General features: G+C 38.8%; 1 protein-coding gene across 5 annotated transcripts in view; it reads left to right on the top strand.

Moving 5' to 3' along the window:
• The window catches only part of KDM4C (lysine demethylase 4C), a 320050-nt gene that overhangs the window by 255303 nt on the left and 36750 nt on the right, over positions 1-27997 (top strand). The window contains exons 22-23 of one of the 5 annotated variants that reach the window (XM_048290786.1): positions 21366-21484; positions 26953-27034. The exons of 1 other annotated variant lie outside the window; for it this stretch is intronic. In XM_048290786.1, the coding sequence (XP_048146743.1) occupies positions 21366-21484; positions 26953-26959 (126 nt within the window). In that variant the 3' untranslated portion in view covers positions 26960-27034. Of the gene's footprint in view, positions 1-12316; positions 12374-15541; positions 17211-21365; positions 21967-26952; positions 27095-27997 lie in introns of those variants that run through there. 3 more of the 5 variants (XM_048290785.1, XM_048290783.1, XM_048290782.1) reach the window with 3 other exon arrangements.

Genomic DNA, 27997 nt, shown 5'->3' with positions numbered 1-27997 from the left:
TTGTCTTTCTTAAGTACAGCCATTTGTCCCCTAGCAACATGCATATGGGAAAAAATTCATTTAACAGGAAAAAAACTAGGACTGAACTAAACCCCCAACATTTTGTAACAGAGAACTTAATATGATATCCTGATATTTACAAGCAAAATAGAGCAATGTAAAAGCTGTGCCTTCTTATGCAGTTCCACTCTTTCTGATTTTGTGAGATGTTTTCCAGTGTAGAAGACATTATCAGGAGAAATAACTGCTAAGCTAAATTCTGCTTGAATGATCTAAATAACGAAATGTTTGTTATTTGTGCTAAATAACAAATATTTGTATTTGCTATCTGTGCTTCTCAATACAGCCATCTCTGTTTAGTGGCACAATCTTTGTTAACTTTGACAGTAGATGAAGGCAAAATTATAATTTCATTTACTGGTATGAAATGCTGCTTTTTCTTCAGTCTCTAAATTTTGTAGCAGTTTTTCTGTTTCTTGTTAGCCAACTGAAGTATTTGATGCCAGTGTTCAACAGCATATTAGTAGGAGAGAAAGCTTATATAGGGCGGGCAAAAGGAATCTTTCCTGCACATATGCACAAAGGGCATACCCATCTCTTTTTAAAAACTGCAGAACTATCTGATAGATTTATCACACATTTTCACATTTCAAAAGCCATCTCTGAGGCTTCTAGTCTTAAATTCCAAATGCCTTAGATAGCATTTTTCTCTGACACATCTAAGCAAGAAGAAAATGATGATGTTATGGTAGGGCATAAAAGTTTTACTGGAATTCATCTTAGCTATTGTATATACAGTCTACTTGGTTATAGCTTCACTAACTATCAGACTGAATTGTCCTACAGCCATACTGCTGTTGTTCTCAACACTTAAATGTATTTCCGCTATACTTAGATTTGTAGGCAGAGCTGGTAGCTGCTAAAACTTAGAGCTGCTAAAACTGTAAGAGCCTGTTTTGAGTTACTAAAAACTTTGGCAATTTAGATATCCTACAGCTGAAATTTTTATGTGCTGCTGCATGTCTGAAAAAGTCAGGAAACTTTACCTCAAGCAGTTTGGTCTTTTGGAAGGATTTTGAAGAGGAGGATTAAGGATAAAAAAGTAGTCGTTCTTTCTGTCCCAAAGTTTCACAGGCATTTATTTGACAACCTCTTTGGTTCCTTTGTGAAACAGGGACTTGCTGGTGATTGACTGAAAGAGTGATTCCCATTAGAATTTAGAGGTAGGTTTGTGAAGTGTTTCTGTAGATGTGCTATCATTTGACTGAGCTGTCATAAACTGGTCTGTGGCTGGGGCTCCGAGGTAAAGTCTTGGAAGAACCTGTACCATGTAAGGGCTCGTTCCACCAGGGTGCCCTTCTGCAGTGATGGACTGGGCTGTGCATGCATTGCCACCACAGCTCAGCGCTGGCCTTGCCAGCCTTGCAGTCTGGGAGAGCCTTTCGTCCTTTTCTTGTTCACCCTAGTTACTACAGTGGAACACAGTGGCAAGGTCTTGTTCTCAATGGCCTAATAAAGTTGCTGTTGTAGTATAGGAAAACAGGATGGAAAATAAAAACCTAAACAAGAAATATAAGGAACCTAAACTGCTTCAATACAAAAGTGTAAAAAGTTGGAGGCAAATATGGAGAATTCATGGAGCTGGAAGGAGAAGAAACAGGGGTACCAGCTTCTTAAAAAGAAATTTGTTCACAGTCTCTGCAGAACCCAGGATGCCTGAGGGGCAAATTTCTTGTGGTATAAGCAAATAGCTGTGAAATGTACCAGCAAATTACTGAATGACTGCCTTTAGGAACAGCTATTCCTGATGCCAATTACTGCATGAACTCAAGGAGCAGTCTGTTCTTCTAAGGATGTGGTCCTTCTATACAGATGGAAAGTCAGTTATGTGGGATGAGATTTTAAATTTTTTTTCCCATATTGGTTACTAAAAAACCCCAGGTTTTGTGTTTGAGTGCTTTTAAATTACTATGCTAGAGTTAAGGATGCAAAATATGAGGTATACAGCCAATGCCAAAATTTTCCCAGAAGATACACAATGCTTGAAACTTCTTCTTATGTTCCTTACAGATTCAGTCACAGAGGAACTGTAGGAAAGAATCACCATATGACTCTGGAATGCACAGGAGTTAAAAGCAAGGAAGAATAGAGATGAGGCACTGCATTCCCAAAGGTGTTTTTTTGGCACAGTACTAACATTTGATGGCAATGTCATGCTACATTACTGAGGAGGAAAAGCTCAAGGAACAATGTAACAGAACAAAATTATCTTTGAGAAGCTTCCATATCTGACGTAGGCCACTGCAATCCACATCCTCCTTTCTCTGTGGGCATATGTAGTGTACGCGAGTAGTAAAAATGCTGCTAACCTCAGACCAGTGCAGGTGTAGCAACCAAGGGTGACTTGCATGACCCTGTTATTTTTCTTCAAGTCCTATTAGGTGAGTAAAAGCAGGAACAGATGAATTCATTATTTATTATTTTTTAGCTGGAAAGAGAAAGGAGCAGAACAGTTGCCTTTTCCTGTTGGCATATTGAAATAGAGGTAAGATAGATTTCTGTGCTAAATCTCTTTTTTCCTTATTTCAAGTGTTCAGTCCTCTCAAAGGAAGAGATGGAACCACTCTGTTCTCTGCTTATCTAGTTTTGTATCTCCCACTTCGAAGTCTCCCACCAAAAAGCAGACTAAAATGAGCTAAAATTCTTCCAGCTCCAATGACACAAGTACAAAAAAGGATGGCTTCCTATTATTCTGTGACAACCATGTGGGGCCAAGATGCAAGGGACAGAGGTCTCTGGAATGGGAAGGAGTTCAGTGTCTCCAGGGTGTCTTCATGCTCCCTCTGTGGGTTTTATCTATCCAGTGCTTTAAGACTTGGCTTGAGACAGGCAGAATATATTCTGCTTCACTTGTTCATGTATAATGCCAGTACGGTCTGTAGAGAGGGAGCAGTGCTATCTCAGATAACAAAATGGGTACTGACTGTACTGCATTTTGGAGACTACTGAGTAAAGACATAGCTACAGGAAACAGTGGTGCTGTAGGCTAAAACCAGAAATCATCAGGTTCTCTATGCTCTTATCCTTGTCATCCACTGAAACAAAGGAACACAGAACAGCATATTGTAGCAAGAGCTCACAACTCTGATGCTATCTTCCTGGTTTGATTTTGGGAAGGTCTCCAGGGATCATGTCTTTGCTTAGAGAAGTTAGTGAATGTGAGACCATGTAAGCTGGTTCAGTAAGAATATTTGAAAAATAAATGGAAGGTTCATTGTCAAATAACACAAAGAACTACATGAATGAAATTCTTCAGTAGCTCCTTTGGGCCAAGGTAAAGTCAAGGAGAGGCTACATGAGATGGGTGCCGTAACTGGAGGTGAATCTTTGCGGAAAGAACTTTGAGCTGCAGGATACCCCTGAGACAGTGGCGTAAGTATCACTGTGTGCTCAGAGAACAAGCGGGACCAAGACACAATCATGTGTGCAGAAATTTTTCCCCAATATTTTGAAACACTAAAGGAGAATTTAAATCAACTGTTGAGCTTTCCAAGATCCTTTTTCCCAAAGAAGGTGGATGTCTGATATGCAATAATAGTGTTGCGCGCTACAGCACTCTTAAGATTTTGGAATAATCAAAGAAGATTGTTTCTCAGGAAAATTCACCTGCTATTTGACTGGGCTTTCACTGCTGGGGGTACTGACAAGTGCTGTAGGGGTGCCTATAGACCACAACCCCCACCCTATACAAACATGTGATCTGAGTGCATTACTCTCAAGTTTCAGCACTTTGCTCTGTGGCACTCCCCCAAAGCTATTTAACTATAAGGCACTTCATGAAAAATAAACAAAAAATTCTCTTGTAGATATTTCCTTGTGAAGTGTCCATCAAATAAACTGCTGAGATAGTAATGAGAAAATTCATGTCAATTAGTAATGTTTTTAAAAGACAGGAGAAACCAATTGAGAAACCCCAGGAGGGTAATCACTTGCCATCTGAATTATTATTTTCATGATGCGTTTTAAGAGAAAGAACATGACAGCCGCTAAAAGAGGCCCTGGAAGAACACAATACTGGTATGTCAACACAATTGATTTCTCAGTGATTCAAAGCAAATTGTCTTAGTGGCAAGTTTAAAAGTTTCCAGTTGAAAAGACGCCACTTCTGGGCCAGTGGAGGGTCCTACATGGCTATGATTGCTGGGCAAGGAGCGACCAAAAGGGTTGGCGCACCTTACCAACTTTTTTTGCCTTTTTTGCCATTTTTTACCAGATGTGCTGGGATATATCACAGGTGTATTTACTAGTTGCACAACTTCTCTGTCTTGTCTTCTCCCCTTCCTTGCCAGTCTTATGCCTTAAAGGATGAAATGATAGTTCAAGTCTGAGACATGCACATCTCTACTCTTTTCATGGTGTTGTAGTGAAAGAGCAGCTCTGACTCCATGGCAAATACTATTGCAGCAATTTGTTTGACATGTCTGACAGTGCTTTAAATGAGGAAGGTCAAAAGTTTCCATAGAGAGTAACACCAGATTTTTCAAATGGAGAATGGGGGCCGAAATTACTTGTTAAATGCTGCGTAGCACTAATGTGAGAGCTGACTGAGTGAAAGCTGCAAGTTTTTGCCCAATAAAAATTATAACAATACAGCAATTATAGCTTAGTTCTGCTATGAGAACAGTCTCTGGCATCCCCTTACTGTTGTCAGGCCATGAAATCCATTTTCTCTAGTGAATTATGTGGTATTCCCTATGGCAAAAATACTGCTTTGCATTTTGCTCCGTTTCTTTTTATCTGGATTTTGTGTTTTATGCTTTGCATATAGCCCTTAGCCAATATAATTTCCTTGCTAGGATCTCTCCTTTCCCGTCTGGTGCTCCCTTCCCCAGCAGTTTTTAACATGTGAAGGGCAAGGTAGAATGGATGACTGAAAATATTCTTATCTTCTATACAGCTCTGTACATACTCCTCCAGTGTCTGTGGCAGACTCATCTTTAGTTTCCATCATGAGCTTTATTTTCTCCTGCCTTGTTGCATAGTGAGTTAAGATTTTAAGTGTGCATTACATGCTGTACTCTTCCCTCTGAATCTTTTAGAATTTGTTAGGGTGTAGTTCTGGGGTTAAGGTTCAGGCCAGAGGGAAATACCTCAAGAATCCTTGCTAAATCAGTACGCTACATGAATATCCTTCTTGTTCTACTTCTAGTTTTTCTGTGATAGTATACTGCAAGAATATTGATCCATAACGGCATTAGAACTAATTACCTGGCAATTTTTATGTAAAAAATCAGTTTTCTAAAAATTTTGTAAACAGCATGTATAATTAAAAGGTGGATTTTTTTGACATTGGTTTTTCCAGCTTGATATGAAAATATATCCAGAAAAAGGGAGGTTTTCCTTGTTACTTTCTATCACAGTACTTCATAAACTGAATTTTACCAAATTTATTCCCACATATCCATAGAAGGACCTAATTCTAAAGCAAATTTTTCATTAAAAAAGAGTAACAGTAGAAAACCCAGGTTCTGTATCTGGACATTTGGAGCAGCAGCCTCTGAATGTGAAATATACTTCTAGGTGTATATTTTCAGATAGAACTTCAGAAACTCATCAGTAGTGTAACCTTTTGAAAGATTACACTACTTTTGAAAGTTACACGATTTTTGAAAGTCTTTTAGCAGCTTCCCCAGAGAGGTAATGGAAGCTGTGATGGCATTCCATTTGATAGTGATTTTGTCATTAGCAGTCCTTTCAGAAAAGGAATTATGCTTAGTGACAAATGGTCACTTTTGCAGAAATAGAGCACTACTTTAACTCCAGTTTCTTATTTTTGATTTGTCTTTACATGTAAAAATGCAGTAAATTACTCTCAGATGTGAGATCCACGATACAACATCTGAAGCAGTTGAATTTTTAATTAGACATACTCTGCAATGTAACACACATCCTTCAATAGTAACCGGCATACTTTAACCATGCAAGGCAATTGTCTGAGTACTTCATTTCAGGTGGATTGTTTGTGTTTTATTTGATGGTGTTGTTTGTTTGTTTATGGGAAAAGAGCTGGCCACTGCAGAAATTAAGAGAACTGTTTGCAAATGAAATACAATGGATTCCTACAAAATTGGGTATCTCCTTTTTCTCTCAAGCTTTGAGAGCATTGAAATAAGAAAGCAGGAGGTGATCTTATAGCACAGCACAGGCTGTACTCAAGCGTACATTTCTGAAGAAATAAAATAATGCATAGATCATAGAAGGGAACCAAAGTATTTGGAATGAATGTTCACTGGATTTTAACTAGAATTTATGGATTCATAAAAGACTCTCTGTCTGCAGCAAAATTAATTCTGATAATCTGCTTTTGAAGCAAAGTAAAACAAGGGAATGCATATGCTTCTTAGTCCTATCTCTTCTAATAATGTTTTCATGGGGTAGAATGGGGCATTTCAAGTTTATAAATGGAAAGTAATTTTTTCTTAAATGACTGAAAATGCACATTCTAGAAAAGAAAGAATAAGGCAAAGTAATTCTTAATGGTTCTCTCCTTTTAGACTAGCTGGCAGATGCAACCATCAATTCTTTAGTCATGTAGGTTCAGTGAGAAAATTATGAGAAAATGACAGTAATCTCAACTAAGCCCTACAGAACCAAAGAATGTACTTAAAATGCATATTAAAAAACAAACAAACCAAACAAAAACGCCACACCTTCAAAAAGTTGTCTTGTGACAGATAGATCAATGGACATTTAATTTTGAATGAAAGCCTATTCCTGTTTCATTTTTTCCAGGCGATATGGAAACACATGATTTAGATAATTTGTGGCTTCAGTTGAAATGCTGAAAATAGTTAAAATGGAATGAAAATATCCCACTAAAGTTCTAAAGAAAGTTAAACCTCCTCCCTTGGTGAAGGGTTTAAGGCTGAAGTCATAGTGGCTGGTACTCATGATGAATTGGAAGCTGTCTTCCTTGCAGTGGCCTGTCATCACTCTGCTCTCTTGTGATTTGATTGTTGGTTGACTGGTGGCATGAACAAGATACCCCTTGATCTCACTGGGATTTAGTAAGTTTGGATGTATTCTTCAATGAAGTACAAGGAACATAGTCTTATATAAAAGCTTTTCATAATCAAAAAAAAAAAAGTTTTTGAAAACCTAATTTTTAAGCAGACTTTTAGCTTAAACAGTCATTGAGGCAGTAATTGCTTCCTCCCCACCAGACTTCCAGGGACAGCTTCATTGTTGCATTTGGGAGGAAACTACCAGACCCTGCTCAATAGTTAAGTCCCCAGTTATGGTTGATTTTTAATAGTTTCTTTGGTTTTTAAGCATTCTGGCATCAAATCAAACTTTTCTCATTTAACAAGATGTGGCTCTCTACATTTGGATACAAAGTTATTACAAAGATACAGGGAAGAGAGGGAGCTGCATTCACCGAAGGAGAATTTTTGTTCCAAACTTAGTGTGAGGATGTACTTGCTCCCTGGGTGAATAGAAATCCTGAGCAGTTAATCATGGATAGTGTGACTGGAATACTACTTTCCAAGGGAGAATCCTGCCTAAGGAAGCCTGGCTGGATGTTAATAGCTGTGGCTTGGCTTTGCTGGCAGTTCCTGTGCTAATTAAAGTAACAACATGAAGATTTATAAAATGCACAACAAAGTCCTAAACACAGACACCAAGGGGGATGGAGATGATTTTAGTTCAAATCACACAGGCTACCAAGACAAGCTGGTAATAAATGACCTGCAGAGATGCAGTTTTAGTCCCTTGTTTTTCCTGCCAGTTGAGGGACAGCTCTGTTAAAACAAACAACGTGCTGTGATATGCATTGTGAAATCTCTGTTGCTGTAGGTCTTTAGGAAAATTTTAGACCAACATCTGTCTAAAATAGGTAAGGAATAGCAAGAGCTGTTTTGGGGCAGGAAGCTTCTTTCTGCCACAGTTTTGTGCCGTAAAAAGGATGGGTGCTTCAAAAACCTCAGACTGAATACGGCTAGTTATATGTAAGCTTTGATTATAGGGTAAGGACTACGGAGCAAGTTACTGGTGGTCAGAAAAGGAAAATATTCTTGGTATTAACATTAAGAAGACATTTACCATGAAATTCCATTTTTGGAAAACATATGGGTTTCCATTTTATCTTCAAATGAAGTCTGTTTATGATGACTCTAGTTAAAAATATCCAAAGTTTTGTTTGTAAAATTTCATTGTCCTGCTAAAGAAGATGCCTGTATATTAATTCTGTGTAAATAAAAGTATTCTGTCAGGGGAAAACAATCAGGAGATAATATATTTCAACTTTAATATGGCTGTACTACCACAATGCTACTATCTTGAATTTCAAATTAATTTAATGGAGCTGTAATGAATAAAAATTATTTGTCCTATTGTAATTATAATCTCAACTGAATGATTTAGCAAATTAATATAATGGTAATTGCAGTTGACTTGATCTTTCTGCAACCTGAGATTCTCAGCTGCATCTGTCCCTTTCCCATTCCCCATGTAAAAGATGGTGAGTAACCTCAGAGAGTGGGTATTGGAGCTGCTCTTTAGTGCTGCTTACTGTAGCAGTCTCATTGCAGAACAAATTGCAAAGCTAGTGAAATGAAAGACTGAAGAAACAAGCCTTTTACTGGAGGCAGGGTGGAGAAAAGTCAATGTTAATAATTGCACAGTGCTGAATACCTTTTCATACTATAAATAAAAGCAGTGGCAGCATGATTCATTTGATACTTTGAGAACTGAACCTTGACAATACTGGTTATGAAATAAATACATGAGCTCAGAGAGTGGTTCTGGTCATCTTTGTGGAAAGTATCTTTGTGATTTAATTTTCACAGAGACTCTCAGAATGGTTTGGGTTGAAGGGACCTTTAAAGATCATCTAGTCCAAGCCCCTGCCATGGGCAGGGACACCTTGCACTACACCAAGTTGCTCAAACACCCATCCAGCCTGACCTGGAATGTTTGCAGGGATGGGGCATTTACAACCCCTCTGGACGTCCTGTTCCACTCTTGCACACTGTTATTATCATATGATGTAGTTTTTCCATCCTAATCATAGCAATGTAACAATTCCTCTGTTCTTCTCTACTTAGGGACACAAGCTTGGCTGCATTTAATGAAGACAGGTGTTAGAAGTATGAATACATATTTGATGTGTCACATGATTTCTTAAGTTTTCAAATGTTACCTTCTCATAATTTAATAATTTAATAAATCATTTAATATTAATTAACTCGGGAAGGATCAAGCCTCCTCTACCACCCAACCCCTCTAGCCTGCAAATATTAGCAATGCCTTATTGCTAATAAGAGCTACGGGAGAGCTGTGTAGAGGGAATAATAACAGGAAAAGTATTTTTGAAGTTTGCGGTACATCTCCGTTTCTTTCACTGTTTCTATTTGGACACATCATAAACCCTCTGTGTGTATGTTTTCCTTTATTTATCAGATCCTTTTTCTAGTGTGACATAATCAACCACAGCAGTGCTATGCAACTGCATGTCCTGCCTCAGACTCGTCTGATCTTTGATTTGCTGGCAAGCAGAGAGCTGTTCTCTGTTCTCGCACATGCAGTGAGATCACTTCATTAACCTTCCTTACTGATTCATTGGAAGGGTGCATTAGACCTGGGGCTGTGTATTATCAGTCAGGAAGTTTTCCAATTTAAATCCTGAGGAAGTTGGATATCTGGAAGCTGGATGTGTCAGTCAGCGGAGACACCCAACAAGGAATTCCTAAACATACTCTGACTGTCAAAACAGTCAGAAAAGGAGATAAGGAGAATGAAGTAATACTCTTTGTGGGGGGTTTTTGGTTTGGTTTGGGGTTTTTTTTGCATGTGCTGTATCAATAAATATGCTTGAAAGAAGTAAAAAAGAAATTTTGCAGTTAGGTAATGGCTGTGCCTTCTGTTCTTTTCTAAAAGGCAGGCCGTGAACCTGAATGTTGCTTGTCTTTCAAAGTGAGTTTCGTGGTGTACATACAACCTCTAGCTGGGCTGGCTTGTTTATCTTACATGGAAGTAACTAAGACTTTTTGCAATTATGTAACTTGCTAGCTGTGGGGGGGTTTACATCACTGTTCTCACAGAGAACACCTTGCTCTTGTTACTATTTCTGCACCACTGCTGCAGCTACTGTTGTTCTCCAAAGAAAATAAATTTGTCTGAAGCAGAAAAACCTGACTACTCTTTGTGTATGGAATACCACAGTAAGATGGTGTGTTGCCCCTCCCACCCAACAACAGAATTTTGCCGAATATTAGAAGGTATGACTAACAACACAAGCACAGAGTTTTCATGTGTCGTTGGCCATGTTTTTGATTCATTGCTTTAGGTCTGTGTTTAAAATCTCAAAAGATACATGTGTGATCTGTATATTATCTGAATTTTACCTCATTAGATTTAGTATGACAGAGGAACAAAGCAGATAAAAGAGCTTCATTTTCTCTTCAATATTTCCTAAAATCATCAATAAGAAAGTATGACAAACATGCACAGACAGCAATAAAATAAATGCAAGCAAGGAAAAATGTTGCCTTTGATACAGTGGCATGGATTTCCTTTTAATCCTGATGCATCTTTTCATACCCTCCTTTGACTGCATCATTTCATCCTCTCAGAAGATATAACACTGGTACCTTGCAGTGTATTGCTGGTTATACTTGGAACCAGCTGTGAAAGTAATCATGCAATAATAGTAGGCTCTATTCTTTCAGCTGCCTTCATGAGTAATTCTGACACCTTTCTAGTACTTGACCAGTGCACTGAAAATTTTTTTTTCTTTTTGTGTATTTGATTTTATATGGCCACCCTTTGCTTTCCATGCTGTTTCTTATCCTACCCCAAACACCAGAAAGTCATATGTTGGTTTCAGATGGGGAGACCACTGACTTTTTGCTGATTATCTGTACATGGAATAGGAATGAGAAAGATGAAGCAAATCAGTTGGAATTCCTGAACCTTCCTGGGTAGCAAAGTAAAAGATAATGAACACACATTTCTTTGTCCTGTGTCACTACTAATTGATACATTGCAGCATGGAGACCAGTATTTGTAGCATAACCAGCTAATATGATAGTAACCATCCACATGAAATCAAACCTGAGCAACTAAAAAGCAAAAGGGAAAAGTTCCCATCCTTGCTGCTTCCTTTGTGCTTAGAGGTCTTGCATAGAAACAAGGGATCTGGTTTCAAGGAAATACAAAACAAAATACCCAGAGGCAGATGGGATAAAACTTAAGAACATGGAAAAAATAAAAGGTTTTGTTGGGTTTTGAGCATTTGAGTAGGTATGCGTAAATAGCATATTCATGCAAATGAAAAAGAAATATTATAGACCTGAATTTCCCTCAGGCAAGTCTATTCTGCAGGCAGAGAGCTGAGAGTAACGCTTGTGTTGGAACAGTTAGAGAAGTTACACGCATTGCTCAAGTTGACAGAGCAAAGAACTCATAGTGTCCTGACACACTCTCCTCTCTATGTCATCTGGACTCAGGGGATTCAGGGGGATTATGTAGTGTTGCCAAGGAGAAGATGCCCCATTCTGGCTACAGTTCTGCTAATTTCTAAGTTCATTCTATCCTCAAGATAAATTTAATGCTAGGAGACTTTGGTTTGTAATGGAAACATGAAAAGAAAGTGAGACATGAAAAGCAGAAGAGAGCCTTTACACCTGGGATCTGCCATAGCTGGCAGGGTAAACTCTCATTTGGTCCAGAAGCCTGAAGGCAGACCCTGAAACCCTGAGTAAATAATAGACACTCACTCACCTCCCATCTCAGCTGGAAGGTATCTGTAAGCAGAGGTTTTTACCTACGCTCCCCACATAGGACTGATGTAGTTTCTTCTGAGCTATCAGTCTAGCAGCCAGTATGGCTCCTGAGAAAAAAGTGTAGCTTTCTTACCAGCAGATCCTGGTACTGGGGAAGCAGTGCTACATACAAGGAGTGCCAAAGTAATTAATCCCTGAAACAATACCAGCCACACTCTTTCTTTCTCTTGCATTCTGAATGCTACACTCTGCAAGAATCCAAATCACATGTGGGAGTTTTGCTTTATTTTCTGTGAAATTCCAACAATTCCTCTCTGGAAGTTCAGTAAATCCTCTGAAGCAGTTTGTATTGAATTGCTGCAATACAGTGATTCACAAAGCAATTCTATTTATGGGCCTGATCAAAAGTGCGTTGAAACTGTTCCATTGATTTCCATGGGCTCTGAATCTCTCCCATAATAATTAAACATGGCTACAAAGCATATTTTTTTTTTCCTGGCATTAAATAGTGTTTTACTCTTTTTCCCAAGACAGATCAATTGCATCTCTTTGTTTGGAGAAATAGCATACTTGCTATAGCATCCATGGTACGTAAAACTCCTGCTTTTAAAGATTTATCTCTAGCAATATGTCTATGAATTTATTAACCAATCCACCTCTGCCTGCCGTTCATGACAGGAAAAATATTCACTAATTTTCCAAAGAGAATCTATCAGAAATGAGGTTTCATGAAATCAGAAGAATTTTTTTCATTATGTTGGCAGCCTGTCACCACAAACATGGGCAAAAAGGTCTGGTGTTACCTGATTTTTTATAAATGGACATGAAGTCAGGAGATATTCCAAAATGTCTGAAAGCTGAATGTTCTGCAGCTTTGAAAAAACCACATCATTAAAGTTCATGTAGTTCCACAGTTTATGATTCAGTTCAATGTAATGGAGTTTACCTGTCTGTGTATAATGAGTTAGCTAGGTTAAACCCACTAAGAAAGGAACTACAGGATGCCATAGCTTATTTAAGGGAAGTCTAGCTTATTCACCTGTGTCAGATAAAGTCCATGAATAGCATGCCACTTCTCTAAAGAAGCCACCTAGGAATATTGGAGGGTAGCATGCTGAGAAAATGGTTCAGTTTAGACATGAATTTCGTTGTTATTGTGCTAGTCCTTTCATGTAATAAATGAGAAAAAAAACCCCAACACAAAACCACCAGGTTTTATCTTTCTGTGTCAGACTCAATTTGATGGAGAAAGCTACCTGAATTGCCAAAAATTAATCACATCTGCAAGATATTTCACTCCTTTCTATATACCCAAAGGGACTGTACTGCTTGGACTACAGATGGTGTACTAAAACAATACATTTAATTTCTACCAGCCCATTAGAAAGGTCTTTTCCCTTTGATAAGGCAGGTATCACGAAGTGTACTGTTAACACTGCATTATAACATGACCTGTGTTTTTGGGCTTCATCTGTGATTCAGAACAGGAGCTCTGCAACCACCATGGGTGGAAATATAGAAGGACAAATAAACATGATGTTCATGTTACCCCTACTGATTTTACTAGATTCTTCCTTTCAAGTCATGGCAGTAAGTTGAAAAGGGGTTAACATGGAAAGACTAGTTCAGTTAGAGATACCATTCACCATTCCCGGTGAAAATTCATATGAGACTTACAGCAAAATTCTATAGCTACAACTCACAAACTCTCTCAAGCTGCTGGATTCAGGTTCTAGGAAAAGCTGTAAAGTAAATTAGATTTATGAAAAATCATGTTGATCAGGAAATATTTATGGTCATTGGCTCAAGGACTGAGGTGCCCAAATTGTCACTGGGCATATTGTTGGCACCATGAAGTCCTGTTTTCCCTGTTAGAGCATTTCTGGCTTGTCCTGCTGTGAGGCTTTTTCTTCAGTCTTTGTTATCCTATATAATTGCATTTTTATTTTTTATACTTTGTAATATCAGAACAATTTATGACACTATTTTAGTTGGACTTTTCTGTGCCAGCTTGGCATGCATATCCATAATCTTTATTGTTGTAAAGAGGGCTATGCACATGTAAGAGGACAAAATTATATATTTTTTCCAATAATATTCTTCTTGGATGTTGCATTTACCTCTGCAAATTATTAGATGTTTTCTGCTCTATATGTTGAGCTGTACTTTGCTGGATAAAATCTCATGGTTTTTAAACTTTCAGGGCATTAGATTTTTTTGTTTTCCATAACTATGCCTCCAAACCAAAACAACAGAGAAAACCGGTGATTTATATGCCCTTCAATATTTTGGCCCTATGGCTGCAGGTATGAAAAAGTAAATACAATTCACTAAAGAAATCAACTCACAATCGTGTTTTAATGCTAAAAACGTGCTGCCAATGATGCTACTGAGCAAATGATGAAACATTTCAAAACCAAGTTATTCGTAGAGTTACCCAACTTTAATGTCCCCAAAGCTTTGGACAATGAAAACAAATTCAATTGTTAACCATGTTTATGAAAATATTTGTGAAACAACTTAAAATTGTTTAAGAGTATTTTATCAGGGAGACTATGAAATATTGTTAAATCAGATTTAAAAAAAAAGATAGTAGAGATAGGAAGAATAGGAACAAGATAAAATTAATTTTTAAGACTCGAGGCAGATAATGCATAAATGTGAAGTGGTTAAAAGGCACTGCTCTTGGGTTTCTGAGTCTTCCCAACATCCAAAATGATTATAGTTTAAGTAATTGTTGCGACTAACTTTGCTTTATGATGTATTTATAAAGAAGATTGACTCAAAAATGCCATTGTTCCAAAGTTCCCTATGTACTCCAGAAGAAAAACTAGTGTCTCTTAAACTTTAAGAATTTAATATTGAAGAGAATTTCCTGAAGTTTTTGAACCAGGAGCATTTCCTTTTGTTAAAAATGCATTAACAGATAATGCGCATTAGTGGGATTATTATTAGTGGGCTGGAGGAATGTTTTATATAGTTAAAAAAATGTTGACTTGTATTGTGTCCTTAACAAAATTTGCATATTGATGAAAAAAGAATAAAAATAGAGAAAAAGACAAGTTAGAAGGGGAGAACTTACATTCAAGGAAGTGTAGAGGTTTTGTAAAAAGCAGCCATCCCAAGAAAACATAGGCACTTAAATTTCTGTTTAGAGATGTGCAGGTGCAGTAAACTACATCAAGTGGCATAGCTGGGTATGACTTGAGTGGTCTCTTCTGGTAAGCACTCACTACTGGCAGCAACAATCCTCCTCAGAAAAGGGGCACCAGGACATTCACTTTGAAAGAAAAATGAAAAACTCCCTAAAGTTTGCTTAGTCTGGGCCTACAAAATTCTTCATTGTCCCTTCCACTGGGCAGGGAGGCTGCTCCCCTGGGTTGACAGTAACTCACTTGGGAAATAATTGCTTGCATGCTTTGAAATACCGTTGTGCTAACATCAGCCAGCTTTTAATACTCTTGCTCCTGCAAATATTAAATTTTGAATTTTGAAATGTATTGTGCAACTGGCACTAAGGGAAATCTGGCCCAGTTTGCCTTGGATTAGAATTTGTTAGACAGGTCTATTTACCAAAGGACTTTAGAAAGAAAAATCTCATGAATATTAAGATCCTGCAGTAATCAGCTCTTTTAGAGCTAGGATTTCAGGTTACCTAAGGCTTACTGTGTTGGTTGATTTGCTAGGCAGATGTGTGTGTGGTGACAAATACTTTTAAATTATTTGAGTCTTTTGTGCTTAATTTGTCTTTGTAGGTGGATCTTGTCCCTACTTTTCAGTTGGGTATTGGCACCAGATTGAAAAATGCATCAGGAAAAAAAGGAAAATACTGGTGGTATGTAGAAAGAAATGAATAATATGAAAAACAACACTGGGCTACAGCAGAGCAGTTCCTGCAATGATCCTTCTGGATATACTTCTGCTAAATAAAAATCCACATGTTAGGGCATCTTTCTGAATATTGAAGCATGCCTTCCCACAAAAATTTGTCTAAATAATTGGTCTGTAAATACTGATAGTACTTTATCAGTTCTTTTCATGGCAGGTTAAACAGGAATTATGTTTTCAATTTACAGTATGAAACATTTTCACCTTTCCTTTAGAGCCGTATTGGTGTTTGAGCTTGAGGGTTTGGTAATTGCTTTGGGCTGGGGCATTTTAATATTTGAAAAGTCTGCTTGACAAGATGCAGAAAGTTGCTTAAAGCTGAAAAACCATTTAGAGAAGTGTATCAGAAGAGAGATACATGGCAGACACCCTGTAGATGGACGGAGAACCTTCTTGATATGTATAATTTACACACTGGTTTGGATTTCTCCTGCATGTGAAAACCAACAATTTTGGCAGCAGAACAGCATGCTACTGTCATGGGAACTGAATTAGTTCTCTACTTGCTTTGATATGCTGGCTAATAAACAGTTTCCAGAACTGGAGGACACACATTTAAATGTTGACTTCGCACTGAGAGTTAACAATTTCAAATGCATGATCAATCTGTGTATTTATGTGGCTTTACCTAAAGGATGTAATCAGTTTAAAATGTGTTCCCCATTATGTGTCTTAAACTAATAAACAGACAATTATGTATGTGCTAGTTTCTACTGAGACAGTTTTTGCCAGATACTAAATGACTGCTTTGCATCTGTGGGACAGAGACCAAAATGCAGTGTTGCAAGCCTGTAGATTACTTTTCCCACTAAAGGATCAATTTCCCTTGGAAAAGCAAATGTGTAACCAAAGGCTTTTTTTTTTTTTTTCTGTATCCTACCATGCACTTATTAGACTGTAGTTCATAACTGTTATCGGTATCATCTAGAGAACTATTTTAAAATTACCCATCATATATCAGGACAAGTGAATAAGTGTTTGGAGCAGGTTGTTACCTTCCTCTTGTGTAATACATTCTCCACGGTCGTGCCACTCAGAGACCCCTAAACATTCAATGTTAGCATCATCTTAGCTTTATCCCAAAAGATACTTTGTAGAACTATGTGCATACTTGATTTCAGACCCGTATGGAGGGTTTATGCTTGCATTTTTCTGTTAATTCTGTTGTTTATTGTTAACATGGAACTGAAGCATACTGTCTTTGAGTTACAGGTTAAAAGAATGAAATTAGTTTATCATGAATTGTAGAAAATTTCAGATGTTTTTGGCTAAGTTTATTAGTTCAAAACTAAGTGGTCAACAATGAACTCTGCTCAGATCTGTTGTTTTAACGGTAGGCTATTCACTTTGAGTAGAGATTTGTGTAACATCACAATTTCAGGGTAAGAATTTGTGAAATTAATTAATAAAGATTGATTCTCCATGTGAGAATCAGGTTCATGTCAGGTTTGCAGTTTTAATCCCTTTACCATAATGTAGCACTTATTTTATTTATGTGATGCAGTTTTTTGTTCTCTTTAATGTAAAATACAGGACCTAGACATAAAAAAATGTAGCAAAAAGTCCAATTGTGCCTCTGGAAAAACAAAGGGGAATGCAAGGAAATAAAAGAATTTTGGTATTTGAAATTTTTTGTTATCTAATTTTAATGTTAATTTAAAAAGAATATCTAAATTTTAAAATAATAAATCTTAATATAAAAATAATATCTAATTTGGATAAAGATCAAATCTCCCATCTCATGAAAGAAATTTTTTCTTTCAGAGTGGAAGGTATTTCACTACTACGTAGTCTCATACAAAGCACTTAAAAGTGTTTTATTACTTGCATACTTGCATGCTTTCCAAAAGACAATCATAGAATCTAGGATCATAGAATATCCTGATTTGGAAGGGACCCACAAGGATCATTGAGTCCAGTTCCTGGCTCTGCTCAAGACACCCCAAGAGTCACACCATGTGCTTGAGAGCATTGTCCAAACACTTCCTGAACTCTCTCAGGCTGGTGCTGTGACCACTTCCCTGGGGAGCCCGTTCCAGTGCCCAGCCACCCTCTGGGTGAAGAAACTTTTTCTAATACCCAACCTAAGCCTCCCCTGACACAACTTCAGGCCATTCCCTTGGGTCCTGTCACTGTCACCCGAGAGAAGAGATCAGTGCCTGCCCCTGCTCTTCCCCTCACAAGGAAGCTGTAACTGCAGTGAGGTCTGTCCTCAGGCTGCTCCAGGCTGAACAGACCAAGTGCCCTCAGCTGCTCCTCCTACGGCTTCCCCTCCAGACCCTTCACCATCCTCGTGGCCCTCCTTTGGACACTCTCCAATAGCTTTGTATCTCTCTTATCCTGTGGCACCCAAAGCTGCCCCAGCACTGGCGGTGAGGCTGCCCCAGTGCAGAGCAGAGCGGGACAATCCCCTCCCTTGCCCTGCCATGCCTGATGCCCCCAGGACATGGGTACCTTCCTGGCTGCCAGGGCTAATAACATGCCAGAAATGGCTGCTGAGAACTGTTTGACAGACACACATAGTAGAAAGCGATAAATTCAATTTGTATTCCATTTCAAGGAATGTAGTTACAGCTGACTTATATTGGTCTGCTGCACAAATCCTGCTTGATTAGAAAGATAGTTTTATCCACTGAATATCTACCTGTTGTTATGCTACCCGCATTCTCTATCAGGGTGGGTCTAAAGTTACTGGTTCAGAGATTAATCAAGCACTGAAAAAAATGGCTGGAATTCAAGTTCAAGTTAGATTTCATATAGAAACTACCATGAGGGTGTTAGTTTGCATTAGAAGAAGTTCTTGTCTCCTCATTTGCCTCCTGCCACATCCAGGATTTAATATGAGCTGTTGTTTACTTGCAGCCTTTGTACTGAAATGGGGAAACTAGCTGCAGCTGTTGGCAAAAGCTTGGTTTGGCTTTCATAGCTGCTAATATTCTTGATGATACCAATGTTTATACATCTTTCAAGTCTAGTGTTGTTTCAGCTGTGCTGGAAACCTGCTCACTGATACCAAGTGACAGGAGATAGAAAACTGCCTTCAACTATAGAGAAATTAAATAAGAACTTAATTTTTATTGTTCATTACCAGGTGCTTCATTAGCCCTGTGAATATTTGGTCCTTTGTGTTTGGAGATTTAAATGGCTTGATCAAAAGAAATTTACCATTGTTTCTGACATCTGAGTAGTATTCATGTGCTGATGGATTACCTGAGCAGATTTTAAACTCTAACCTATCTAGGCTTTTAGAAAACTGATGTAGGAATCCATTTTTTTCTCTGTGTGAATGACGAAACTGAAAAAATGTAGAGACAATAAGCCAGAAAGATCATAAAGGGTTTAGGCAGCTACCTGCCACTTCGGTTGTCTAAATTTGGAAGTGCAATCAGTAGCTGCTGCTTAGCCTTGGAGCTTCTGAAAGTATGTGGGTAGGTAATTCTTAGATCACCAGGAAAGTTCTGGTAGGACATAATGAGAGAGATTTGCATTTATAAACATCCCCATTGGTGCGTAGCTAATGATTTTAAGTTAGGTTGTTTTGTTCATTGTTGGATGCTAAAGTTTCTTGAGAAGAAAAGAAGGCTATAGAAATATTTGCTTGTGGGATCCACTGGTAGAATTAGCAGCAGGGAGTAGGTTACATGCCTGCATGTACAATAAAACAGGAATATTCTCCAACTTCTCTGTCTTGAAAGGGTGTCCGTACTGCCCCATAGCTGAGATTGTTCAAACCTGAGAATGGAGACAGAGTGTTGACCACAGAGTGCTTTCTTTATGTGGATTTGCAATAACAACAACAATTCACAGGAGCGAGGCCCTTCCTCTAATATGTGAAAGTAAATAGCCAGCTTATGGGACACAGAATAGTTATCCTGGTGTCATTACATAGCTGGACATCTATCCCACCCTTTCAACTATATCCCTTAAGAGACTCCTTTTATTAATCTTATGAGCGTGCTTTACTTCAAACCTCTTTGTTAACTTTCCTGATGAAACAGCTTAACCTCAGCACCAAGCCTGCCAGAGTTCAAGGAGAGTTTGGATGACACTCTCAGGTACATGGTGTGATTCTTGAGGATGCCCTGTCCAGGACCAGGAACTGGACTCGATGATCCTTGTGGATCCCTTCCAATTCAGGGCAGTCTACGATTCCATGACCAAGGGAAAAGCTGTTTGGATCACTTTTTTTTTGCAAACATATCTAAATTTTAGCACAAGAACATATTTTCATGTTGATTGTTGTGTTATAAATGTGATTTGACTTCACAAAAATATGTGAAGATGCACTTGCCAAAAATACCCACCCAGCATTAGAGGAAAATTTGGACTTAGATTTTGGTATATATTTTGGCTCACAGTGATCCTCAGCTTTGAATGTATCCTATCTAGTGTGCTGGTTTCAGCTGGGGTAGAGTTACCATTCTTCACAGTGGCTGGCACTGGGCTGTGTTTTGGATTTGTGCTGAACAGTGGGTTGATAGTGTAGAGATGTGTTTGTTATTGCTGAGCAGGGCTTACACAGAGCCAAGGCCTTTTCTGCTTTTGGTACTGCCACACTGGGGAGGGGACTGGGGGTGCTTAGGAGCTTGGGAGGGGACAGAGCCAGGACAGGTGACCCTACCTGGCAAAAGGGAGAATCCAGACCATGTGGTACCATGCTCAGTGTATTAAGGGGGGGTGGGGAAAGAACAAAGAAGGGGGGAACATTTGGAGTGATGGCATTTGTCTTCTGAAGTCATCATCATGCATGACAAGGCCCTGCTTTACTGGAAGTCACTGAACACCTGCCTGCCCATGGGAAGCACTGAATTAATTCCTTGTTTTCTTTGCTTGTGTGTGTAGCTTTTGCTTTCCCTGCTAAATTGCGTTTATTTCAACCCATGAGTTTTCTATGTTTTACCCTTCCCATTCTCTCCCTGATCCCTCTGCTGGGAAGTGAGTGAGAGGCTGTGGCGGACTTGCCTTCTGGCTGGAGTTAAACCACAACACCTAGTTTTGCCCAAACACTCTTAATTGAATTACTTTACATAAAAGCACTAAGAAATGAATTTGGGGAAATAAATGTGGCAATGCTCTAACTGTTATAAGAATGACATAGCAAAACCTGAAAATTTCTGTGTGGTTTTTGCAAATAATTTGATTTAAATTCCAACTCCTCTTATTAGCTGGAGAAATATAAATACAAAGTGTAACTGGTGAGATAAGAAAAATGCTACAACTTTGCCTCAAAAACAGTACTTAAACCAAACCTTCCCCAGCCAAATTGAAAAACACGAGCAATATATGTAAGTTTTAACATTTATTTTAACATAGCCAGTCTGACAAAGAATAATATGCAGCTTGATCTCAAGATTGGAAAAGCTGCAGACGAGAATAGGAAATTGAAATCAGTTTTTCAAAGAGATGTGTGCACGCAAAAAGGCAAGCTCAAAAAAATCTTAATATGTATCATATGTGGTGTCACAACTCTTCCCTCCCTTCACCCCACACAGAAAAGCGTGTGTGGTTTACATTTTATGTATTTTTTTTTATTAAAATGAAAGCTCTGCAGCACTGAGTCTATTATCAGAATGAATGGATTCAATATCTGTTCAATGATGTGTTCAAAATGAAAGCAACATCGTTAAATGTCAAAGATGTCATCAGCACATTTTACTTCTTACCCGAATAAAACAGGCATTATCTCCTCAGGCACCCGCGAGGCTTCCTCGCTCGCTTCCTCCCCGGCTGGAAGGTGGCGGTGGCCGTGCCCAGCAGGCAGCGCCCGCCACGGGCGTGGCAGTGAGGCCACCTCCGAGGAGCACGCACAGGTACCGCTGCCACTGCAGACCTGCGCCCGTGGTTGTTAAGGCTGGGATCCTGCTGGATGGCTATTTAAACACAGATTCTGTCCTGCTTCTGCAATGGCAGGCCATTAGCTTCCTGAGCCTTTCTTTCCCTCAACTGGCATAATAAGGGAATGACTGCAAGGGCCTGTTAGCAGAGGAAGAGTGCTGACTTGTAGCCCTGTAACAATATCCAACAAGGGAATGTTCTAAACTTCATCTCCTGGAAGTCTCGTATCTGTTACATGCCTGGAGCTATTACCCACTAAAGGACTTCACATTTTTGAATACTTAAACTGAAAGAAACAGATATGGGAGAAACTACATAAATCCATTATTGCAGCAGGAATATCTTTCTGCTTCAGGCAGAGAGGATAAATTGCCACCAAAGTGATACAAACTTGGTTTGATTATTTCATTGGATCAAATATATCATGCTGTCTTGAAATCTCTTTGCTTTTAAGTCAAAATTAAAGAATTTTACCATAACCATATTAGACACTATAATTTGCATATTTTTCATCTCAAAAGAGACTTTTGAAGTTATGTAATTCTTAAGTATTTAATTGTTCTTCACATCATTGAAATATCAAATTATATCCAGAAACAGAGAGGATTCTCTTGCTAGATAGGAGTGATTGACTCTCTATCTGACAAGAACAGAATTCTTGTGTCAGGGAAAGAAACAGCATTAAGAAAGTAACTCAAAGAGCACCAGCTCTTATTTTGTTCAACACTGGGATTTGAGCATTGTTTTTGTTTGGAACTAAGAATGACAATATTTTGTGCTTGCACAAAAAACCAGTCATTGACTTAATACTAATTTATTCTGTAAGATCACAATGGTTCTTGCTCAAAAAGGGTGAAAGCCTCATTCTGCATGGATTTCTTTTGCATAGCTTATCAGTGACATCTTGATTTACTTGCAAATGCAGACAAAATAATTGGCACAGCCGGGGGATATGGGAACATTCGTAAATTAAATTCTTCCTGCTAAAATTTTATAAGTACAGGTTTAAGTTTGTTTTAACTATAGAGGATTAAGAAAAAACAAAAAAATCCTAAACCAGCAGGAAAGTTTGTGAAATCCTTAGTGCTTTCCAGATGAATTTATTTCGGCTTAACTGTTCTCTTTCTACCTAATTTTACTTTATGCAGGCTTGATACAACCCAGGAGTCAGAAACCGTAGCTGTTTTGTTTGCAGTTAATTCAGCTCTTTCTCGACATTTTGCCGGTGATGTTATGGATGAGATCATAAATTTTGGTTCCAGGAACTAAGTGAGGTGCAGGTACCAAGAAGATGTTTTCTGATGCCAGGGTGTGAGGAAGAGTTAAATCTTTTTGACAATTCAATGGTTCCCTTTGGGTTTGCACAAATGGCACCTGTTGTTGAAGTCAATAGAGCTTACAATTTAATTTCATCTGCCTGCAAACAATCTCACTCATTAGGGGGTGAAATGATGATAGAATTCACTGAGGCATGCAGTTTCACTTTCTACAGGGCACTACGTAAGTACAGTCATCATTTTCAGTGAAGGCAGGCACAATTATCTTGGAAACTGATTGTAAAGTAGAAGAAAGGAAAAATATCTGGGAAAAACACCATAAAAATTCAGTCTCACTACATTTTTCTGCTGATGCCAATTTGCAATCTAATTGTTATATTTAACATGATACGGAAAAGTAGAAATCAGAAAAAAAAAAATAAAGGACTAATAATATATTTTCTCCTCTATTTCAAAATGACCTCAGCAGTTTTGGAAAACAGGTACATGTGAATAAATACCTCAGTGGGGACCAGGGGTTAATTCACCCCCAAATTAATTTATTCGCATTGAAAATACCTGCTTCTACTTGCTGCAGCTCTTTAGGTGAATTAACCGGCCAGATAATGTGTTTCCTATATTTTAGTGCAAAGGGTGTGAACTTAACAGCATATTAAGCTAATGGGGCGCAACATTCCCTACCTCACATTAAATTGACTGACTTCCAGTTGGTATCCCAGAATGCTTTGCATCCTGCTAGGACTAACAGATCAATTTGTCAATGTGCCTCAATTGCTTTTGTGTCAGGCTGCTGTATGTCAGCTCCTTCCTCAGATGTTTGGCTGGAGCAAAAAATAATCTACCTGAATTAATGGGATTTAATAAAATAAAAACATTATCTTCAGTTTTCTCAAGAAGTCTTTTGCTGACTTTTTTGTATACATATTACTCTAGGTCAAGAACATTGAAGTTCTGAATTCTTATGTAGAATTATATATTTCTAATTGATACCACATGTATCTAGAGTTACAATGAGTGACATATCACTTCCACAATACTGAAAATCAGAATAAAACTAATTTATACAAAAATTATTGGGTGTTCTTACCGTCAAGATGTCTGTGGCTGTGCAGGTGGCTCCAGCTACTCTGTCTCCTGAGGAGAACTCAGACAACCAGCTGTGGTGGTCAGCACCCCAATTTAGCACATAACTCTGCAGTCCTGGTGAGAACCCAAAATTCCTTTGTTCCGCTGTTTGCATGTTTTCCCCTGATTGGTTAATGTTTTCCCCGCCCTGTTTTATGTACGAAGTTATGTATATTCATATCCCTTGTTTAATATGTATCAGTTCTAGAAAGTTCTTCGTTCCTTGACACCCCATTGGATCCTTCCCTAAGTCCCGCCTATGTGTTGTTCGCACTGGTTCCCTTGCTGTCGACCCCACCTACTTCCCTTTACCCCATTGGCTAAGATTCCTTTCCCCGCTATTCCGTACTCAGTATAAAGTCCCTGGACCCTGGCAGAAATTTGGCTCTTCGTCCCTGTCTTTTCACTGCAATGAGCCTGCATGGAACACACACGGAGAGTCCCTTCTCTTTCTTCTTTGCCTTTGTGCCTTTATTCTAGCAACAGGAGCAAAGCTCCTGTAGGTAAGGAGCTCTACCCCTTCCTTTTGTGTTCTCAGCCGGGATTGCTGCCTTCCAGAGGGGTTGTAGCTTTGACCTCTGGGCTTCCTTTTGTTGGCACGCGAGGGGTGAACCCCCTTCAGCTTCCTCTCAGCTGCAAAAACCCCTCAGATGTCAACTCAGCCTTATGTTACGTTACACCTTCCCAGGTGGTATGTTCCATAGGTGGCTATCTAGTGGAAACCTTTCAGTGCATTTGGAAGGAAGAGTGTGGAGATGGATGCCTGGGAAATCCTGAGATTTGGAAATAAGTCAGGGTGGGCTAGATGGTGAATTTATATTGTTTGCAGAGCAGAGATTTAATGAAAAGAGACAAATGCCCTACTGCAGCTCCACCATGTCTGCCTAAGTCTCCATGGAAAAAGTTTCAGAGCAGTTCCACAATACTTTTTTGATATCAGTTCCATGACAAATTCAAAGCAGAAATCTGTTTCTCTGCAGGAGATAGGAACCTAACTTGACAGCATCAAAATTTTTCTGCTTTGTCTCTTATCCTGTTCCACTATTTTCAGTTCATCATCACCTCCTAGGTGACAACCCTGGTGAATACAAATCTAAAAAGATTAATTTTTACTTCCTTAAGCAGTCTTGTCACCTCTGAGGAATTGTTCAATATGAAGACTGCTGTAATATGCTGGGTCTGGCTGGGATGGTGTTAATTTTCCTCACTGCAGCCTGAATGGTGCTGTGTTTTGGATTTGTGAATAAACCAATGTTGATAACACACCAGTATCTTGGCAAATGCTCAGCAGTGCTTGTACAGCATTAGTTTCTCTTTTTCCTATTCTGCCTTCACAGAGTAGGGTGAAGGTATCCAAGAAGTGAGATGGGAACACAGCTAGGATATCTGAACAAAACTGACAAGAGGGTAACTCCAAATTATATAATATCATGTTGAAAATAAAAACAGAGAAGAGGGTTTCTCTGGGGAGAGAGAGATTGCCCAGAGACTGGCTGGACATTGTGGGAGATGGTGAATTATGGCATCTACAGCTCTTGTTTTTTGTTTTTTGGTTTTTTTTCTTCCTTTTTATTAAACTACCTTTATAGTAACTGATGAATTTCCTGATTTTTGCACTTCCTAGTGTCTCTCCTGTATCCTTGGAGGTGTAAGGGGAGTGAGGGGTTCTTAGCTACTGGCCAGAGTCAATCTGCCACTCATAATATGTTCTCAAGCAATTACTGCCTCACTCTTTCCCACGTTTGTGATGTTCCCATATTTCAATGTTACAAGTCTCCCTAAAGCTCTGCTGTCTTCCACTGCTATGGTATGTGGCCCAATGTTTGTCCTGCTGCTGACCAACTCCCCTACCTTAACAGGACAAGAAGAGAAATATGATGAAAAATCTTGTGTGTTGAGATAAAGACAAGGAAATAATTTACCCAGTTCTGTCATGGACAAAACAGGCTTGACCTAGGAAACATTAATTTGATTTATAGCCAGTTAACATAGGTTTAGATAGGGAGAACCAAAGCCATCTTCCCAGGCTCAGCTCCAATCCATTGCCAACTCGTCTCTTCCAATGCTGAGCAGTGCAGGGGGATGGGGAATGGTAGGTGTGGTTGGTCCATAACAGTTCCTCTCTACCACTCCTTCCTCGTCACACTTCCTTTGCTTCAGTATGGGGTCTCCCCTCATGCTGTGGTCTTAGTTTAAACCCAGTCCTGTGTCGGCTGTCCATGGACAATGGGGAAATACCTGCTCCAGCATGTAACACCTCCTCCCAGTCATCTTTCTCTGTCCTGGATGTTTCCTCTTTTGTTTCTTACTCTTTTTTTTCCCCTCCTCCTCTGACTGTCTGACTTTTGCCCTTTCTTAAGTTTCTTTCCCAGAGGAGCCACCATCTTGTCTGTGGTGAATTTGTTGGAACCATGTGAAATGGGATGTATCCAGCATGGGGCAGCTCCAACCTCTCCTCACACAAATTGCCCCTGCACTGCTTGGGCATATGCACCCTACACAGATGTGAAAGAGAGACATCTCACATCCACTTGCTGGGAAAGGGGTCTTTGAATATGGCCTCTAGAAAAGGAATGTAAATTTAACTTGTTCATTAATTTACCCAAGTTATAACCGTTATAGGTTTATAACTATAATGAAAGTCTATTATCACACTGTGTTTTCCCAAAACTGGATAGATATCGTCTGCATTTTCATTGCTTTCAGTTTTCTTTAAGACAGAACTTACAGCAAATGAAAAATATAAGAACCTTCTGGCATTTTAGGTCATAGACTGGGCCTGCTTTAACATGTTAATCATGTAAGGAAAAGTCTGTATTTCTTTTTAAATTTACCATTTTATCATTTAGGGTCATAAGTATTAAGCAAATACAATTAGCTATTGAAATATCTTACCAACATTAGTATTGAATTATCCTAACTGTGGCAATTTTTTTATCAGAATTGGTTGTTTGTAACAGACATGCTTCAGCTTGTACAATAATTAATTTTGTGCCATGTGTTACTTAAAATGAATCAACACTGTTCCCTTTTGCCCACAGCCTATGAAACTTCAGGGAAAGCTTGACTCCTGTGAATGCGTACACAATTTTTTTGTTTACTTACTGGAAGAAGACAGCAAGAGACAGCTTTTATCCCAGAATTGCTATATGGCTGTAATACTTTGGGTGATGTGCCTAGCTGGTAAGAAGCATAAATACCTCAGAGACTTCCTGGCTTGGTTTCCTGAATCAAGAAAACAATGTTGGGCAATTGGATTTATTACTTTTATATCTATGCTTTAGCATGAAACTTGGTATTAAATTCTGGACCAGAGTGTTTTAAAAAACAATAATCATAAATAATGCTCTAGACAATTTTTCTTTAGCTGTGAACAAGTCCACCCTCAAGCATATCAAAGTCCCTACAGAGATGGAAAACAACATGTTGAAGCTTAGGCTTCAGAAGACATAAATGAAAGGACAGCACACAAAAGTGAAAGTCAGGAGTAGATTTTACTGCAAAGATTACCTTGGATTAATTTTCTTTTAAATTTTCTGCCCTTTGTTTTAGATAAAGAAAAAAAAATTAGCGTTCATGGAAGAATAGGTACAAATAGCTCTAGAATCATTGTGCTGTCTTTAAAAAGCAGCCTACAGTCTTAATCCCACCTCTGTCCTGATATATTTGCATTCTAAAGAGATTGCTGAAGTGCATGGAAGACAACTTTCTGACACAGCTGTTGAGCGAGCCAACTAGGGAAGGCACCCCATTGTGAACAGAGAAGTATGCATGGGTGATACGATGGTTGGAAGCTGTCTTAGGCATAGGAATAATGCAGCCTTAGAGTTTCTGATTCTTGGAGTAGTAAGGAGGCAGATCAGCAAAACTCTTGCCTTGGACTTCCAGATGGCAGTGTAGGAGACTGGTTGCCTCCATTGGGAGGCAGTTCTGAAGAGCAAAAGTGTCCAGGAATGTTGGAGGTTTTCCAAGAAGGAAATCTTAGAGGTGCAAGAGCAGGCCATCCCCATATGCTGAAAGATAAGACAGTGGGAATGAAGACCAGCCTGGCTGAAAAGAGAGCTTTGGCTTGAACTCAGGTTAAAA

This window comes from Corvus hawaiiensis, chromosome Z, assembly GCF_020740725.1.
Source record: "Corvus hawaiiensis isolate bCorHaw1 chromosome Z, bCorHaw1.pri.cur, whole genome shotgun sequence".
Taxonomy (NCBI): Eukaryota; Metazoa; Chordata; class Aves; order Passeriformes; family Corvidae; genus Corvus; species Corvus hawaiiensis.
This window is presented reverse-complemented; position numbering and strand designations above follow the sequence as displayed.